Source organism: Mobula hypostoma, chromosome 15, assembly GCF_963921235.1.
Source record: "Mobula hypostoma chromosome 15, sMobHyp1.1, whole genome shotgun sequence".
Lineage (NCBI taxonomy): Eukaryota > Metazoa > Chordata > Chondrichthyes > Myliobatiformes > Myliobatidae > Mobula > Mobula hypostoma.
In genome coordinates this window covers 2,671,435-2,689,528 of record NC_086111.1, presented here as the reverse complement: position 1 = coordinate 2,689,528, position 18,094 = coordinate 2,671,435, and the positions used below count along the sequence as shown (strand labels likewise).

Below are 18,094 nucleotides of genomic sequence, written 5' to 3'. Positions count from 1 at the left end.
GTAGAAATAAAATCTCTTTCATTCCAGAAATTACCAAACTAGATTCAGGATTATGTTAAACATTCACCAGGATACATTATCAGAATCAAAATCAGGTTTATTATCACTGGCATGTGACGTGAAATTTGTTAACTTAGCAGCAGCAGTTCAATGCAATACATAATCTAGCAGAGAGAGAGAGAGAAAAAAATAACATAAAACATAATAATAAATAAACAAGTAAATCAATTATGTATATTGAATAGATTTTCTTTAATGCGTGAAAACAGAAATACTGTATATTAAAAAAAGTGAGGTAGTGCCCAAAGCTTCAACGAACATTTAGGAATCGGATGGCAAAGGGGAAGAAGCTGTTCCTGAATCGCTGAGTGTGTGCCTTCAGGCTTCTGTATCTCCTACCTGATGGTAACAGTGAGAAAAGGGCATGCCCTGGGTGCTGGAGGTACTTAATAATGGACACTACTTTTCTGATACACCGCTCCCTAAAGATGTCCTGGGTACTTTGTAGGCTAGTGCCCAAGATGGAGCTGGCTAGATTCACAACCCTCTGCAGCTTCTTTCGGTCCTGTGCAGTAGCCCCTCCATACCAGACAGTGATGCAGCCTGTCAGAATGCTCAACACGGTACAACCATAGAAGTTTTTGAGTGTATTTGTTGACATGCCAAATCTCTTCAAACTCCTAATAAAGTATAGCTGCTGCCTTGCCTTCTTTATAACTGCATCGACATGTTGGGGCCAGGTTAGATCCTCAGAGATCTTGACACCCAGGAGCTTGAAGCTGCTCACTCTCTCCACTTCTGATCCCTCTATGAGGATTGGTATGTGTTCCTTCATCTTACCCTTCCTGAAGTCCACGATCAGCTCTTTCGTCTTACTGACATTGAGTGCCAGGTTGTTGCTGTGGCACCATTCCACTAGTTGGCATATGCTAACGTCTTATTGAAATTAAATCACATTTCCCGAGTTCTATTTGACAAGCGTGGTATCCAGGAATGCAATACTCTATACTGACTGAAACTTAGTTTTCAAGTTCAACCATTATCATTCAACCATATATGAATATAGCCAAGTGAAGCAACGTTCCCCTGGGGCCAAGGTACAAAATGTCATGCACATATCACAAATAGCTCATTTGGTTATGATTTCAGAAAAACATACAGACACAAAGAAAACAAATAATATAGCCCAAGTGCCTGAGCGGCATGATTGTAGATTGTTTGTTCTTCCACTGCTTAACCGCTGCAGGGAAGCACAAGCGAACACAAGAAGACAGCATGATAACAAGGATAAAAACAAAGCAACACATACAAAATGCTGGTGGAACTCAGCCGGTCAGGCAGCATCTATGGAGATGAATAGACAGTCCATGTTTTGGGCTGAGACCCTTCACCACACATTTACAGAGCACCATTTATGGTCTCAAGATGTCCCAAGATGATTTAGGACCAGTTGTCACCAGTGATGATCTAAATCAGGAGTAGAGTGGGAGCACTGGGCCCTGCAGGTCCTGCCGCTGTTCACCAACATGATTTGATTGTAACTTCAGCTCCACATGGCTCTCCGCTCACAATAACTTTGACCCCCTAGTGATAGTAACTTTCACTTCTAGCTTGTCACCCCTGCTTTAAAGCCCTCAACTAATCTCCTTCCACCTCCCTTGAACAAAAAGTTCCTAAGATTTTGTCTTTATGAGGAAAAGAAAGTTATTTTATCTGTCTTAAATGGGTGACCCCTCATTTTTAAACAGTGACCTCCAGTTCTAGGTTCTCATAGTGGGAAATGTCCCCTGCTCATTCACCCTGTTAAGACACATCAAGTCTTATGTTTTGTTCAAGTCACCTTCTGCTCTTCTAAACTTCATAGGATAAAAGCTTAGCTTTAAAACATAGAAATTTGCAGCACATTACAGGCCCTTTACCATTATTAACATTAACATTAATTATTAAGAAATGAAGTTGATATTTCAATGATTTTTAACATAAATTTTTTATCGGGGATCTTTCTGAAGTCCATGAATTTCATACAGCTTAATGCTTGCAATCAGGCACAGAATGAACAATGACAATGCTGCAGCCAAATGTCATGTCCTCTGAAATGTTCCACCATGCTGTTTTTAATCAAACTGGCAGCAAAGCAATCAGTCAGTAATAAAGCGCAGTGTGATGAAAGGGCTGGACACCGGCTGCCGCTGGGATCCCAGTAACAGTACAGGCAAGTGGTTTCATCAGGCTTCCCCTCAGAAATGGGTGGCCGGTAATGTTGGTAGAAAACAGGCCTGATTCCATCGTCAGTAGATCAGATATGAGTGAAAAAAAAACAGGGCTAAATCATCTTTTGAAAGAGGTGTCTCTTCCTCCTTTCCTCAGACTACTAACATTAGGAAATGATCTTTAAAGTGCCATCCCACAATAAAATCTGCATTGTTCCATCCACCGGACTGTTGTGATAAGGAAGGAGTGAGTATGCAAAGGATGGGGCAACACTGTATTTTCCTCACCTCATTTGAGGGTAGGGCAAATAGAAGAAAGTACAAATCAGCAAATGGCTGCCTCCTTCCACAAAAGGCACTGAATGAATGAGTTCAAAGTTCAAAGTAAATTTATTATCTAAGTACATATATGTCACCATATACAACCCTGAGGTTCATTTTCTTGTGGGCAATCACAGTAAATACAAGAAACAATAGAATCAATGAAAAACCACACAACCAGGATGGACAAACATCAAATGCACAAAAAAACCCAACAAACTGCAAATAAAAAAAGAAAAAGGAAATAATGATAATACTACTAACAATAATAATACGTAACTAACCAATTAATACTGAGAACATGAGATGAAGCGTCCTTGAAAGTGAATCCATTGGTTGTGGGACCAGTTCGGTGATGGGAGAGTGAAGTTAGCCCCTCTGGTTCAAGAACCTGACAGCTGAGGGGTAATAAACTGTTCCTGAACCTGGTGGTGTGGGTCCTGAGGTTCCTGTACCTCCTTCCTGATGGTAGCAGCAAGAAGAGAGCGTCACCTGGGTGGTGGAGTTCTTGACAATGGATGCAATTTTCCTGTGACAGCACTTCGTGCAGATGTTCTCTATGGCAGGGAAGTCTTCTCCTGTAATGGACTGGGCAATATCATGGAAATATAGAAAACGTACAGCACAATACAGGCCCTTCAGCCCACCATGCTGTGCTGAACATGTACTTTAGAAATTATCTCGGGTTACACATAGCCCTCTATTTTTCTAAGCTCCAGGAGTCTCTTAAAAGACCGTATCATATCCACCTCCACCACCGTCGCCGGCAGCCCATTCCACACACTCACCACTCTCTGCATAAAAAACTTATCCCTGACATCTCCTCTGTACCTGTTTCCAAGCACCTTAAAACTGTGCCCTCTCGTGTTAGCCATTTCAGCCCTGGGAAAAAGTCTCTGACTATCCGAACGATCACCTACTTTTTATAGACTTTTCCATTCAAGGCTATTGGTATTTCCATACCAGGCTGTAATGCAACCAGTGGATATACTCTCCACCACACATCCATACAAGTTTGTAAAAGTTTTAGATGATATGCCAAATCTTTGAATCCTCTCCACTTCAGATCCCCTGAGGAGGACTGGCTCATGCGCCTCCGCCTTGCTCTTCATCAGCTCCTCGGTCTTGCTGACACTGAGTGAAAAGGTGGGGTTGTGGCACCACTCAAATAGACTTTCAATCTCCCTCCAATATGCTGATTTGTCACCACCTTTGATTTGGCCTATGTCAGTGGTGTCATCAGCAAACTGAAAAATGGCATTGGAGCTGTGCTTACCCTCACGGTCATAAGTATAAAGCGAGTGGAACACAGCCTTGTTGGTGTTCCTGTGCTGATGGAGATAGTGGAGGAGATGATGTTGCCAATCGGAACTGATTGGGGTCTGCAAGTGAGGAGAATAAGGATCTGTTTGCGCAGGAAGGTATTCAGGCTGAGATCTGAAGATTATTGATTCTTTCTGAGAGGATGATTGAATGTCGAGCTATAATAAAACCAGAAGATATAGGAGCAGAGTTAGGCCATTCAACCCATCGAGTCTGCTGCACCATTTCATTTTGACTGATTTATATCCCACTCAATCCCATTCTCTTTGCTTCTCCCTGTAAACCTTGAAGCTCTTACTTATCAAGAACCGATTAACCTCGACTTTAAATATACCCAATAACTTGGCTTCCACAGCCACCTGTGGCAATGAATTCCACAGAGTCACCACCCTCTAGCTAAAGAAATTCCAACCCATCTCTGTTCGAAAAAGATTTCCTTCTATTCTGAGGCTGTGCCCTCTGGTCGAAGACTTCCCGACTATCGGAAACATCCTTTCCACGTCCACTCTATTTAGGCCTTTCAATTTTCAATAGGCTGCTAAATGCTGAAGTTCTGGGAGTCCGCACCACAGCCAGGTTCTCCATTCAGCTGTGAATGCCAAGTTGCATTGACCAAACGTTCCCATTTTGCTGACAAAGTTCTGTTTGTTACTCCCACAACACAGCAAAAAACAGAGAAGAGAAAACTTGGAGATGCAGAAAATCCAAGCATCACACACAAAATGCTGGAGGAACTCAACAGGCCAGGCAGAATCTATGGAAAAGAGTACAGTTGACATTTCAGGCCGAGACCCTTCAGAGAAGTGTCATAGTTATACTTTACTGATCCCGGGGGAAATTGGTTTTCGTTACAGTTGCACCATAAATAATAAATAGTTAAATAGTAATATGTAAATTATGCCAGTAAATTATGAAATAAGTCCAGGACCAGCCTATTGGCTCAGGGTGTCTGACCCTCCAAGGGAGGAGTTGTAAAGTTTGATGGCCACAGGCAGGAATGACTTCCTATGACGCTCTGTGTTGCATCTCGGTGGAATGAGTCTCTGGCTGAATGTACTCCTGTGCCCAACCAGTACATTATGTAGTGGATGGGAGACATTGTCCAAGATGGCATGCAACTTAGACAGCATCCTCTTTTCAGACACCACCGTCAGAGAGTCCAGTTCCATCCCCACAACATCACTGGCCTTACGAATGAGTTTGTTGATTCTGTTGGTGTCTGCTACCCTCAGCCTGCTGCCCCAGCACACAACAGCAAACATGATCGCACTGACCACCACAGACTCGTAGAACATCCTCAGCATCGTCATATGCTGCACATCTCAGCAGTGGCAGCTTGGATAGATCAGCTTGGATTCCTCACCCCTCCCGTCCCTCATACTCTCTGACACCATTCCTCACCCCTCCCGTCCCACGTACTCTCTGACACCATTCCTCACCCCTCCCGTCCCACGTACTCTCTGACACCATTCCTCACCCCTCCCGTCCCACATACTCTCCGACACCGTTCCTCACCCCTCCCGTCCCACATACTCTCCGACACCATTCCTCACCCCTCCCGTCCCACATACTCTCTGACACCATTCCTCACCCCTCCCGTCCCACATACTCTCTGACACCATTCCTCACCCCTCCCGTCCCTCATACTCTCTGACACCATTCCTCACCCCTCCCGTCCCACGTACTCTCTGACACCATTCCTCACCCCTCCCGTCCCACGTACTCTCTGACACCATTCCTCACCCCTCCCGTCCCACATACTCTCCGACACCGTTCCTCACCCCTCCCGTCCCACATACTCTCCGACACCATTCCTCACCCCTCCCGTCCCACATACTCTCTGACACCATTCCTCACCCCTCCCGTCCCACATACTCTCTGACACCATTCCTCACCCCTCCAGTCCCACATACTCTCTGACACCATTCCTCACTCCTCCCGTCCCACATACTCTCTGTCACCATTCCTCACCCCTCCCGTCCCACATACTCTCTGACATCATTCCCACCCCCATCTGCTAGCTCCACATTCTCCCTGGCAGCACAATTGTGCATTCCCGGCACCTCCCACTCTCTGTGAAAATGATTTTGCCTTGTACATATCCTTTAACCCTTTCAGCTATATCTCTCTCACCTTCCAGCTATGTCCTCTAGTATGTGATGTTTCTATCCTGGGAAGGAGACTGTATCTACCCTATCTCTGCCTCTCGTAATTTTATAAACTTCTATCATCTCCCCTCATCCTCCTCATTTATGGAAGGGTCGGCCACACAGACATTCTGATGAAAGATCTTTACCTGAAATATTAAATGCATTTCTTTCTGCCCAGATGCTGCCTGTCCTTCTGAATCTCTCCAGCATGTTCTGTTTTATGTTAGATATCCAGCATCTACAAATGTTTCCCCTTTGATTTCTGTGAAACTTGGATGAAAGCAGTTTTGGTCAATCCACTTCAGTCAGAGTTCTTTCTCATGTATGTTCATCCTTTCTATTTTGAGAAATAAGACAGAGGAGCAGAATTAGGCCATTCAGCCCTTCAGGGCTGCTCCATCATTTGATCATGGCTGATTTCTATTCTCTCTCCACCTCATTCTGGTGCCACAACAACATATTTGCCTCAACATCAGAAAGAGCAAGGAACTGGTTGTGGACTTAAGATCGAGAAAGTCAGGGGAACACATGCCAACCCTCATTGAGGGGTTGCCAGTGGAAAGGCTGAATAATTTCAAGTTCTCGGGTGTCATCATCTCTGAATATCTATCCTTGATATATTGATGCAATTCTTGTTTGAAGAAAGCACGCCAGTGGCTTTATTTCATTGGAAGTTTGAGGAGATTTGGTATGTCACCAAAGACTCTAGCAAATTTCGACATAAGTACCATAGAGAGCATCTGGTATTGAGGGACCAATGCACAGGATCAGGAAAAAAGCAGCAGAGGGTTGTAATCTCAGTCATCTCCACCACGGACACCAGCCATCTCCACCAGAGGACATCTTCAAAAGGCAACAGCCCCCACCATGCAGTCTTCTCAGAACTACTATCACAGATGAGGTACAGGAGCCTAAAGACACATACTCAACATTTCAAGAACTTCTTCCCTTCTGCCATCAGATTTCTCATCAGCCCATGAACCCATGAACACACCTCATTAATTTGCTCTCTTTTTACAATATTTCGATTAGATTAGATTAGATTAGATTCAACTTTATTGTCATTGTGCCGTGTGCAGATACAAAGCCAATGAAATGCAATCAGCATCTGACCAGAAGTGCAAAAGAGTAGCATTACTTACAATATTTATTTGTTTCTTTTATATATCTTATTGTAACTTACAGTACTTTTTATGTATTGCGCTTCTCTGCTGCTCCAAAACAACTCATTTCACAATATATGTCAGTGATAATTAACCTGATTCCGATTCCGCCTTCATCCCACAATATTTGACACCCTTGCTAATCATGGAACCATCTCTGCTGGATTGCTTCTATCAATTTCTGACCATGACATTTTAAGGGAAATCAGTGGAATGCCCTTAGGAAAAGCTAAGGCTAACTATCATCCCAGTTGGCTACTCTGTTTAAAGATTGTTTTGCTCTGGGGAAATTCCAGGAGTGGTGGTCCCACCGCCCCCCACCCCCCGTGATATAGACTGTTTTATAGACAGTAGTAACCATTTCTTAATTTGAGTATACTTACTGTCTTGTAAATATTGATTGTCTGTGCCTTTGTGTATATGTGTTGTAAATAAACTTCTATAGTTTTGTAAAAAAGAGATTGTTTTGCTGCTTCATGTTTGTCAAGGTAGATAAAATTTATTTAGAGGTTGTACAGCACAGAATCAGCCCTTCGAGCCCAGCAGCCCCTGATTTAATCACAATGCGACACTAGAATGAGGTTGAGAGAGAATATAATCACAAGACAATTTACAATGACCAATTAAAAGTACCTGAACAGCAGAGAGAATCGAAGTCAAATTCATCCCACTTTCAGTAAACTTGCCTCAGGATCTTTTTGAAGTTTTTCAAAAAAAGCCATTTGGCAGACAACTATGGATATGTTAGAAAATTAGCACGGATGAATTTCTAGGACTGTGCTTGGATTCCACAATGACTAATTTTTATTCATTGTATTGCAGGGGAATCAAATCCCACAAGAATCCAGAAAAATGTTAAAAATGTTGTAAAAGGGAGGTACAATGTGTATGCACTTGGCTTTGGTTATGATGTTAAATTCAGCTTTCTGGAGAAATTGGCTCTGGGTAATAATGGAATAGCACGGCGGATTTATGAGGATTCAGATGCTACCTTACAGCTCCAGGTGAGATGAATACTGGATAAAGTGTTATCCTGCTTGCTTTTGTCCAGAACATCTTCAAACTGGCTCATACAATTATGCAATGACTTCACCATAAGTTCAGTGGAAAATGCATTAATGTTCATGGACAAGATTTCCACTGCAATTTCAGCACGCTTGTGGTGCGGAGAGAATGCTTTCTGTGGTTGGGGGGGAGTAGTCTAGGATTAGAGGGCACAGCTTCATAACAGAGGGACATCCCTTTCGAACAGAGATGAGGAGGAATTTCTTTAGCCAGAAAGTGGTGAAGCTGTGGAATCCATTGCCATAGATGGCTGTGGAAACCAAGCCATTCAGTATATTTAAAGTGTTGGTTGGTAGTTCCTTGATTAGTAGGGACATCAAGGGTTAGCAGGAGAGGGTAAGAGAATGGGCATTTTATTTGTTTAGAGGAAATATGCAGTAGAGTAGCTGGTGACTCATGTTTTGTAACTTAAAAGTAAAGATTAGAGATTAACTTTATTTGTCACATGTACTGTACATCAAAACTTATATGAAATGTGTGATTTGCATCAAATCAAATCAAAGAAGATTGTGCTGGGCAGCCCATAACTGTCGCCACACTTTGGCCGCCAATCTAATATAATCATTGTAAGTGTTTTAACTCTTGTAGCATGTTGATATAATCCAAATAACCATGAAGTAATTTCCATATAATGGATGATAACGATCTTGTAAGAATCTTCAGATTTATTTTGTTGCGTTACTGTATCCCGGAAATGTAAACTCACAGGACCGTAAGACATCGGTGCAGAATTAGGCCATTCAGCCCATCTATCAGCCATTCTATCAGCGCTGACTTATTATCCCCCAAACCCCATTCTCCAGCTTCCTTCCTGTAAGCTTTGAAACCCTGACTATCAATCTCTGCTTTAAAGATACGCATTGACTTGGCCTCCACCACTCTTCTATGTTCTGTTTCATCATGTGGCAGACAAGAACCTACATATGTAACTGCTGTTGAAGCGGAACAAGGCCTTGCGACCTCTTAAACTTGCTCTTCTCGTCAATACTGCTGATCCAGCATTTGCCTTAGCTCCACTTTACTGTCTCATAACTCTTGACTTGCCTTTAGATCGAAAGTCTGTCCATCTGAATACAGAATTTCCAAAAGTCCATACTCCACTGAGGGAAGAAATTTCTCTTTATCTCCATCTCAAATGAAGGAGTAAATGATCTCTTATTCAAAATATTTCCCCAGCTACAGATTCCACCCCAAGTCCATTCCCCCCATTCCTATACCCACACCCACGGAAAATATCATATCAGCATCAACTTACCAAGTCTCCTTCAGATAATACATGTTTCAGTCTGATTAGATTTTATTTCCCCATGTCCCATATGAACTAACCCAACCTGCTCAACCTTTTCTATTAAAAGCAGTCTTTATCCAAAGAATCAATCTAATGAACCATATCCAAACTGCTTCCAGTACAAGGACAGTGAAATTGCAATAATCCAGAAATTTTCCACATTATTGGATGCAACTTCTATGAATACTCACACCGACTTTTATCTCATCTTATTTTGTTACACAGCCATAAAATGCCCAGTGAATCTGGTGACTTTAACTTGAGCATTCTGACCCTGGTTCCCATCAGAAAACTACTCAATTCCTTACATTTGCTGTTCCAAACTCTGGCTTCAGTTCAAACCCCCTGTCTGACTGCACACCCTGCTTGTACTCTTAAACACAAGAGATTCTGCAGATGCTGGAAATCCAGAGCAGCACACACAAAATGCTGGAGGAGCTCATGAGATCAGGAAAGGAATAAAGAGCCAGCCTTTCAAACCAAGACATTTCATCAAGTCCAAAACATCAACTCCTTTCCTTTCCATAGATGCTACCGAACCTGTTGAGTTCCTCCAGCATTTTGTGTGTGTTACTCTGGCTTGTACTATTGATCCCTGATAACATTTTAGAGTAACAAATGAGCCAGCGGCTTGCCCGTCAGGATTTCCGAGCACAGAGATGCCAGATTATCACTGTTTAATTGTACCTTTCTGAAAGAGAGTATGCAGAACTATAAAAATTTCTATTGCTGAGGTCTAAAAGTTGCTCTGCAGCAAAACTTTTAATTTTCATTCCTTTATGTTTCCTAGTTCCATGCTGCTTTTGCAAGCAGGCTCTCAACATTACACTTCTTTTGCAAGGTTTCTGCCCATTAACCCAACCCATCAGTATCCATTCACTGAACCCATCAGCGCCTCAATTCACTGAATGCAAGAATGCCCATTCACCTAACCCATTGGTACACATTCACTTAATCCATCAATGCCCATTCATGTAACCCATCAGTGCTCATTCACCCAACCCCAGCCTCCATTCACCTAAGCCATCTATGCCCATTCACCTAACCCATCAATGCCCATTCCCCTAACCCATTGGTACACATTCACTTAACCCACTGGTATACATTCACCTAACCCATCAATGCCCATTCATGTAACCCATCAGTGCCCATTCAACTAACCCATCAGTGCTCGTTCACCCAACCCCAGTATCTATTCACCTAACCCCTCAGTGCTCATTCATCTAAGCCATCAATGTCCATTCACCTAACCCCTCAGTGCTCATTCATCTAAGCCATCAATGTCCATTCACCTAACTCATCAGCGCCCATTCACCCAACCCATCAATGCCCATTCACCTAACTCATCAGTGCCCATTCACCTAACTCATCAGTGCCCATTCACCCAACCCATCACTGCCCATTCACCCAACCCATCAATGCCCATTCACCCAACCCATCAATGCCCATTCACCTAACTCATCAGCGCCCATTCACCCAACCCATCAATGCCCATTCACCTAACTCATCAGTGCCCATTCACCTAACTCATCAGTGCCCATTCACCCAACCCATCACTGCCCATTCACCCAACCCATCAATGCCCATTCACCCAACCCATCAATGCCCATTCACCTAACTCATCAGCGCCCATTCACTCAACCCATCACTGCCCATTCACCCAACCCATCAGTGCCCATTCACCCAACCCATCAATGCCCATTCACCTAACTCATCAGTGCCCATTCACCCAACCCATCACTGCCCATTCACCCAACCCATCAATGCCCATTCACCTAACCCATTAATGCCAATTCACCCAACCCATCAGTGCCCATTCACCCAACCCATCAATGCCCATTCACCTAACCCATTAATGCCCATTCACCTAACTCATTAATGTCTATTCAGCTCACCTATTAGTGTCCATTTGCAGAATGTTTAGGTGCTCTTCACAACCGGCTTCGTTACAAATCATTGTTAGCAAATAATCCACTAGTTAGATTTTCAGATCGCCCATTAATATAGTTTGTAAATAGCTGATGCCTCATCACTCTCCAGGCAGCACCTTTCTGCTTATAACTTACCAAGCTGAGAATAGCCAATTCATCCTAGCTCTCTGGTTTCTCTTAGTCAGCTGATCTTTCATCCCTGTTTATTTTTATTTATTGATTTATTGAGCTAAAGCACAGAACAGGCCTTTGGCCTCTTGGAGCCATACTACCAAGTTTACCTTGGCCTAATCACAGGACAATTTACAATGACCAATTAACTGTTACGTCTTTGGACTATGGGAGAAAATGGGATCATCCGGAGGAAACCCACAGGTCCCACAGGGAGGACGTACAGCCTCATTGCAGTTGATATTGGAATTGAACTCCGATGCCCCGAGCTGTAATAGCTTCATGCTAATTGCTTTGCTCCCATGGCACCCTAATGTATTGTCCCTCAATACCTGAACTCATTTATCCCTTGTGAACAATCCAATATGTATCATCTTACCTTGTGGGAAATCCAAACACATTATAAGAACGTAAGAAATAGAAGCAGGAGTAGGCCATCCGGCCCATCGAGCCTGCCCCGCCATTCAATAAGATCATGGCTGATCTGTCCGTAAACTCAGCTCCATCTACCTGCCTTTTCCCCATAACCCTTAATTCCCCTACTATGTAAAAATATGTCAAACTGTATCTTAAATATATTTAGTGAAGAAGCCTCAAATGCTTCCCTGGGCAGAGAATTCCACAGATTCACCACTCTCTGGGAAAAACAGTTTCTCCTCATCTCCATCCTAAATCTTCTTCCCTGAATCTTGATGCAATGCCCCCTAGTTCTAGTCTCACCTACCAATGGAAACAACTTTCCTACTTCTATCTTATCTACCCCTTTCAAAATTTTGTATGTTTCTACAAGATCCCCTCTCATTCTTCTGAATTTCAGAGAGTATAGTCCCAGACGACTCAATCTCTCCTCATAGGTTAACCCCTTCATCTCTGGAATTAACCTAGTGAACCTTCTCGGCACTGCCTCCAAAGCCAGAATATCCTTCCTCAAGCTGTAATATTTCACCATTTAAATAATAATCTGCTCTTCTATTATTCCTTCCAAAGTGGATGATCTCGCATTTACCAAAGTTGTATTCCATCTGCCAGACCTTGGCCCACTCACTTAATCTATCAACATCCCTCTGCAGACTCTCCACGTCCTCTGTACAATTTGCTTTTCCACTCAGCTGAGTGTCATCAGCAAATTTTGCTATGCTACAGTCAGTCCCCTCTTTCAAATCTTCCAAATAAATGGTTAACAGCTGCTTCGTGGTCTTTCATTTAATCGTCAGCCTCAAAGCCTCAGGACTACTGTAAGTGAGCTTGGCAGCTTAAATTATGTAGGAAAATGTTGTACATCCTCAATATCAGAAATAAGTGGTTTTACAAGTACAATTTTACCTCTTTGGCTCAACTGGAATTTGTGAGTTATAGACTTGTTGATACTTGGATTATTGAAGGAATATGCTAAACTATTTAAATATTTCTTCTTCACAGGGTTTTTATGATGAAGTGGCAAACCCCTTACTTCTGGATATTGAATTGCAATACCCAGGGAATGCTATTTCAGAATTAACTCAAACTAGTTTCAGACAGTATTACAATGGGTCTGAAATTGTTGTGTGTGGCAGGATTTCAGACAGTTCCCTGGAAACACTCACAACAGACATTGTGGCTCAGACCGTAAGTACTTATCATCAATTGTTCCAATTTCTTTACTGATATCCTGGATGACTCCTTCAATATGGTGCAGTAAGTGGATAATTAGCCTTTTGATCCAGCAGTAGTTAAGAAGGCAAAAGGTACTTTGGCCTTATTGTAAATGGTTGGAATTTAAAAATAAGGATGTTGTGTTACAATTTTACGGATGTTTGTGGGGCCTCATCTGGAACACTGAGTTCAGGTTTGGTCCTTAAAAAAACAACATTGGGGGCAGTACAAAGGAGGCTAACTCCTGGAATGAGAAGTTTGTCCTACCAAGAGATACTGGGCCTGCCTTCTTTGGAGTTTAGAACAATGAGGAGTAAGCTTATTCAAGCATATAAGACCCCAGTGGAGCTAGACAGGGTGGATACTGAGATGTCTTCTCTGACGGGAGTGCCTCAAACAGGAGGACAGAAATACAGGATAAGGGGTCGGTCATTTAAAACTGAGCTAGGTAGAAATTTCTTCTCACAGTAGGTGGCAAAGCACTGGACTATTCCACCCAGTGTGGTGGAGGCCAGATCATTAGAAATGCTCAAAGTGGAGGTGGATAAGTAGTTGATAAATCAGTGAACGGAGAGGTACTGAAAAAAATACCGTAGAAGAGGCTGGTATAGACCAACTAGGATTGTCTTATAAGGTGAGGCAGGCCTACTCCTGCTCAGGTTGTCCCATGTTCTATTCTTCCAGTGTTCCTGCAGTAGCTTCCCAATGATGCTGCTCCACTCTTATTATCTCCTTATCCATAATCTCTTTCAATTGGTACCATAATGGGTTCTACTACTGCCATTTTCCATTGGCATTCCATGTCCTTACTACCATCCTAACCAAAATCTCCTAGCATCATGGAATACTGGAACACATTAAACTACCAACCGATATGTGGTGCTGGTGCAACACACCTAAAACGCTGGGGAAATCAGCAGGTCAGGCAGCATCCATGGAAATAAATAAACAGCCGACCTTTCAGGCCGAAGCCCTTCATCAGGACTGGAAAGGAAGGGGGAAGATGCCAGAAAAAAAAGGTGGGGGGGAGGGGAAAGAGGCTAGCCAGATGATGATAGGTGAAGCCAGGTGGGTGGGAAAGGTAAAGGGCTAGAAAGGAAGGAATCTGATAGGACAGGAGAGTGGAGGAAAGGGAAGAACGTGAGGCACCAGGGGAGATGACAGGCAGATGAGAAGAGGTAAGAGGCCAGAGTGGGGAATGGGAGAAGAAGGAAGGGGAAGGAAAAAACAATTTTACCAGAAGGTGAAATTAATGTCATGCAATCAGGTTGGAGGCTACACGGACGGAATATGAGGTGTTGCTCCTCCAGCCTGAGAGTTGCCTTATCATGACAAAAGAAGAGGCCATGGACTGACATGTTGGAATGGGAATGGGAATAGGAATTGAAGTGGTTTGCCAGCAGGAAATTCTGTTTTTGGTGGATGGAGTGGTAGTGCTCAACAAAGCAGTACCCCAATTTGCTATGGGTTTCGCCAATGTAGAGGAAACTGCTGCTAGCTTTTGGAAAGAATCCCTCCATTAGCTCTTCTTTCCCGAGAGCTCAAAAAGGCAACAGTTCTCAACACTTTTGGCAATTACCTTTTGAGTTTTAATTGTATCTGATTCTACCATGTTTTCAAATCTTGAAACTGTAAACATTTTCCCAATTTTTTTTTTTTGCCTATTGCGTTATATAAGCAATTTGATATGGGAAAGGATTTCTCTTCACTTATTGTGTCAAACTCTTCCAACATTTTGAAAAACGTAATCACATTTCCTTAATATTCCCTGTTGTAAAGAGGACAGCTCTTGTTTCTCTGGGCTCTGTGTAACTGAAACCTCTCAATCTTGGTACCTTTCTATTAAAGGCCCTCTGCTACCTTGCTCAAAAAGCATGCAAAGAAGATCCAATCCAGCAGGTTAGAAATAACATTGACATCGAGAGAAGTGGTAAACAGTGAAACAAAACAGAGAGATTGGTCAGCAGGGCAGGCAGTGTCTGTGGGACAAAGAATAGAACTGAACATTTCAGATCTGTTGTCTTCTAAACTGGAAATATGAAAAAGCAAGCATATTTTAAGTTGCAGAGGAGCAGTGGTGGGTGAGACGGGAAGGATTAGAGGAGCAGGTGGTGGTGAGGACAAAGGGGAAGGCTGAAATGATCCAGATGGCACAAATACTGTTGACAGTCTCAAAGAAAAAGCTGTGAATGTTTGTCATTCATAGCTAACCTGACCTGGAGGAGTGTGAACAGAAAGAGGCGAGAGATGACAGAAAAGAGGGAAAAGCCAAACCCAGAAAATAATGCTGGAATTGTGAGATGCAGAATGCAGCAGCTTCTGGAAGTCTGATGTACAGAGCATTGCCAGAAGTTCTCAACAACACAGCAGGCAATCTGTGACAAGGGAAAAGTAGAGTTGATGGTAATTCTGACACTAAAGGGAAAGGCTGGATTATATTACTGAGACTTCAGCTGCAATGTAGCTAGACAGAAGATAAGAGCTGATCTTCAAAATTACCTTAGGCAGACGTACTGACAGAAAATACTGCAGTTTAACTTTTCTGCTAAAGATGTAGTTAGTTGCAAATATTGAGAGTATGTAATGGAACAAAGTGTAATTCTGTGCGTAATGGAACAAAGGAATGAAAGGGTTATCATACGAGGAACATTTGATGGCTCTGGGTTTGTATTCGCTGGAATTCAGAAGGATGAGGGGGGATCTCATTGGAACCTTTCGAATGTTGAAAGGTCTAGACAGAGTAGATGTGGAAAGGATGTTTCCCATGTTGGGAGAGTCTAGGACAAGAGGGCACAGCCTCAGGATAGAGGGGCTCCTTTTTAAAAAAGATGTGGAAAAATTTCTTTAGCCAAAGGGTGGTGAATTTGTGGAATTTGTTGCCACATGCAGCTGTGGAGGCCAGGTCTTTAGGTGTATTTAAGGCAGATATTGATAGGTTCTTGATTGGTCATGGCAACAAAGGTTACAGAGAGAAGGCCAGGAAGTGGGGTTGAGGAGGAGATAAAAGAAGGATCAGCCATGATTGAATGGCGGAGAAGACTCGATGGGTCAGATGGCCTAATTCTGCTCCTGTGTCTTATGGTCTAATGGTAATTTATTTTCTCAATATTTGATTACAAGCTATAGCCAACTCCTTATTTTTCCATCAGGGCAATGAAAAACTGACTTTAAAAGCTGGCGTGAATATCTCGGAGGCTGAGAATATTATTCAACAACAGCAATACATTTTTGGTGACTTTACTGAGCGTCTATGGGCTTACCTGACCATACAGCAACTCCTAGACCAGCGGTAAAATAACAAGTTTTTTTTATCTGAGAACACAAAGCCAAAAACATTTTATCTCTCAATAACACACATCAAAGTTGCTGGTGAACACAGCAGGCCAGGCAGCATCTCTAGGAAGAGGTACAGTTGACGTTTCAGGCCGAGACCCTTCGTCAGGACTAACTGAAAGAAGAGCTAGTAAGAGGTTTGAAAGTGGGAGGGGTCTCTTACTAGCTCTTCTTTCAGTTAGTCCTGACGAAGGGTCTCGGCCCGAAACGTCGACTGTACCTCTTCCTAGAGATGCTGTCTGGTCTGCTGCATTCACCAGCAACTTTGATGTGTGTTGCTTGAATTTCCAGCATCTGCAGAATTCCTCGTGTTTGCGTATCTCTCAATAAACAACCTTAATTGAAAGTTGGCAACATGTTAGCTGAGGAACTGTATTCTAAAATAAAACGCACACAATGTTCAGCTAATACAAACACAAGAGATCATGCAGGTGCTGAAAATACAGAGTAATACATACAAAATGTTGGAGGAACTCAGCAGGTCAGGCAGCATCTATGAAAAGGAATAAACAGTCAACGTTTCAGGCCAACACCTTTCATTAGGACTGCAGAGGAAGGGGGAACATACCGGAATAAAGTTGTGGGGGAAGTGGAAAGAGGACAAACTAGATGGTGACAGGTGAAGCCAAGCGGGTTGGAAAAGTAAAAGGCTGAAGAAGAAGGAATCTGACAGGAGAGGAGAGTGGATCATGGGTGAAATGGAAGGAGGGGCACCAGGGAGAGGTAATAGGCAGATGAGGAGAAGAGGTAAGAGGCCAGAGTAGGGAACAGGAGAGGAGGGGAAAATAATAAATAAGAACAATGTTCAATTGTATTTAAAGGACAAATTAATATTTTGGTTGTGAATGCTTCATTATCTCTATCTTAACAGTCTCAGTCACTATGCAAACTGGCTCATGATCATCATAATTTTGTTGTTTGATTCTTGAAAGACAAAAAAAAATCAATTATCAAAAGTGGTTTCAGAAATGGTAGTAAATGTATTTATTGCATTGTACGTGTTGCCAAATTAATTTCTACCAATTGTGTTCAGGATTTCTTCAAGTAAAGGCAAATCAAAGAAGCTAACAGAGAGAATCCTGGAACTTTCACTGAAGTACAGTTTTGTTACACCACTAACATCAATGCTTGTCACAAAACCGGAGGATTCAGGGAATGAAACACTTGTGGTTGACAAACCATCAGATAGTGGTAAGATTTGAATAAAGCTACCTTCATCTGCAATTAATCTTTCCCTGGTTATATTATTTTAAAATGTTACATTTTGTGTTGACACATAGATTTAATTGATCAGTCAATTGTCAAATAACTACTTTTTAAAGATTTCCATATCCATCCAATTTTACCCTTCCCACCCCACCCCCAATGAAATAAAGTTCAAGAAATTCAAAACTTGACATTTAAAGACATTTTCAATTGAAGACATTTCATATTACCATCTATGGCAAAATTTGTACCTGAGAGGAGTGCAAGTGTAAGGGGTGTAATGTCATGTAACAGAACAGTC

General features: G+C 42.5%; 1 protein-coding gene across 2 annotated transcripts in view; it reads left to right on the top strand.

Moving 5' to 3' along the window:
- Nucleotides 1-18,094, top strand: part of LOC134356643 (inter-alpha-trypsin inhibitor heavy chain H3-like) — a 133,599-nt gene that overhangs the window by 29,769 nt on the left and 85,736 nt on the right. For both annotated transcript variants that reach the window (XM_063067616.1, XM_063067615.1), the window contains exons 11-14: nt 7,990-8,171; nt 13,042-13,227; nt 16,404-16,543; nt 17,621-17,778. In XM_063067616.1, the coding sequence (XP_062923686.1) occupies nt 7,990-8,171; nt 13,042-13,227; nt 16,404-16,543; nt 17,621-17,778 (666 nt within the window). The remainder of the gene's footprint in view (nt 1-7,989; nt 8,172-13,041; nt 13,228-16,403; nt 16,544-17,620; nt 17,779-18,094) is intronic.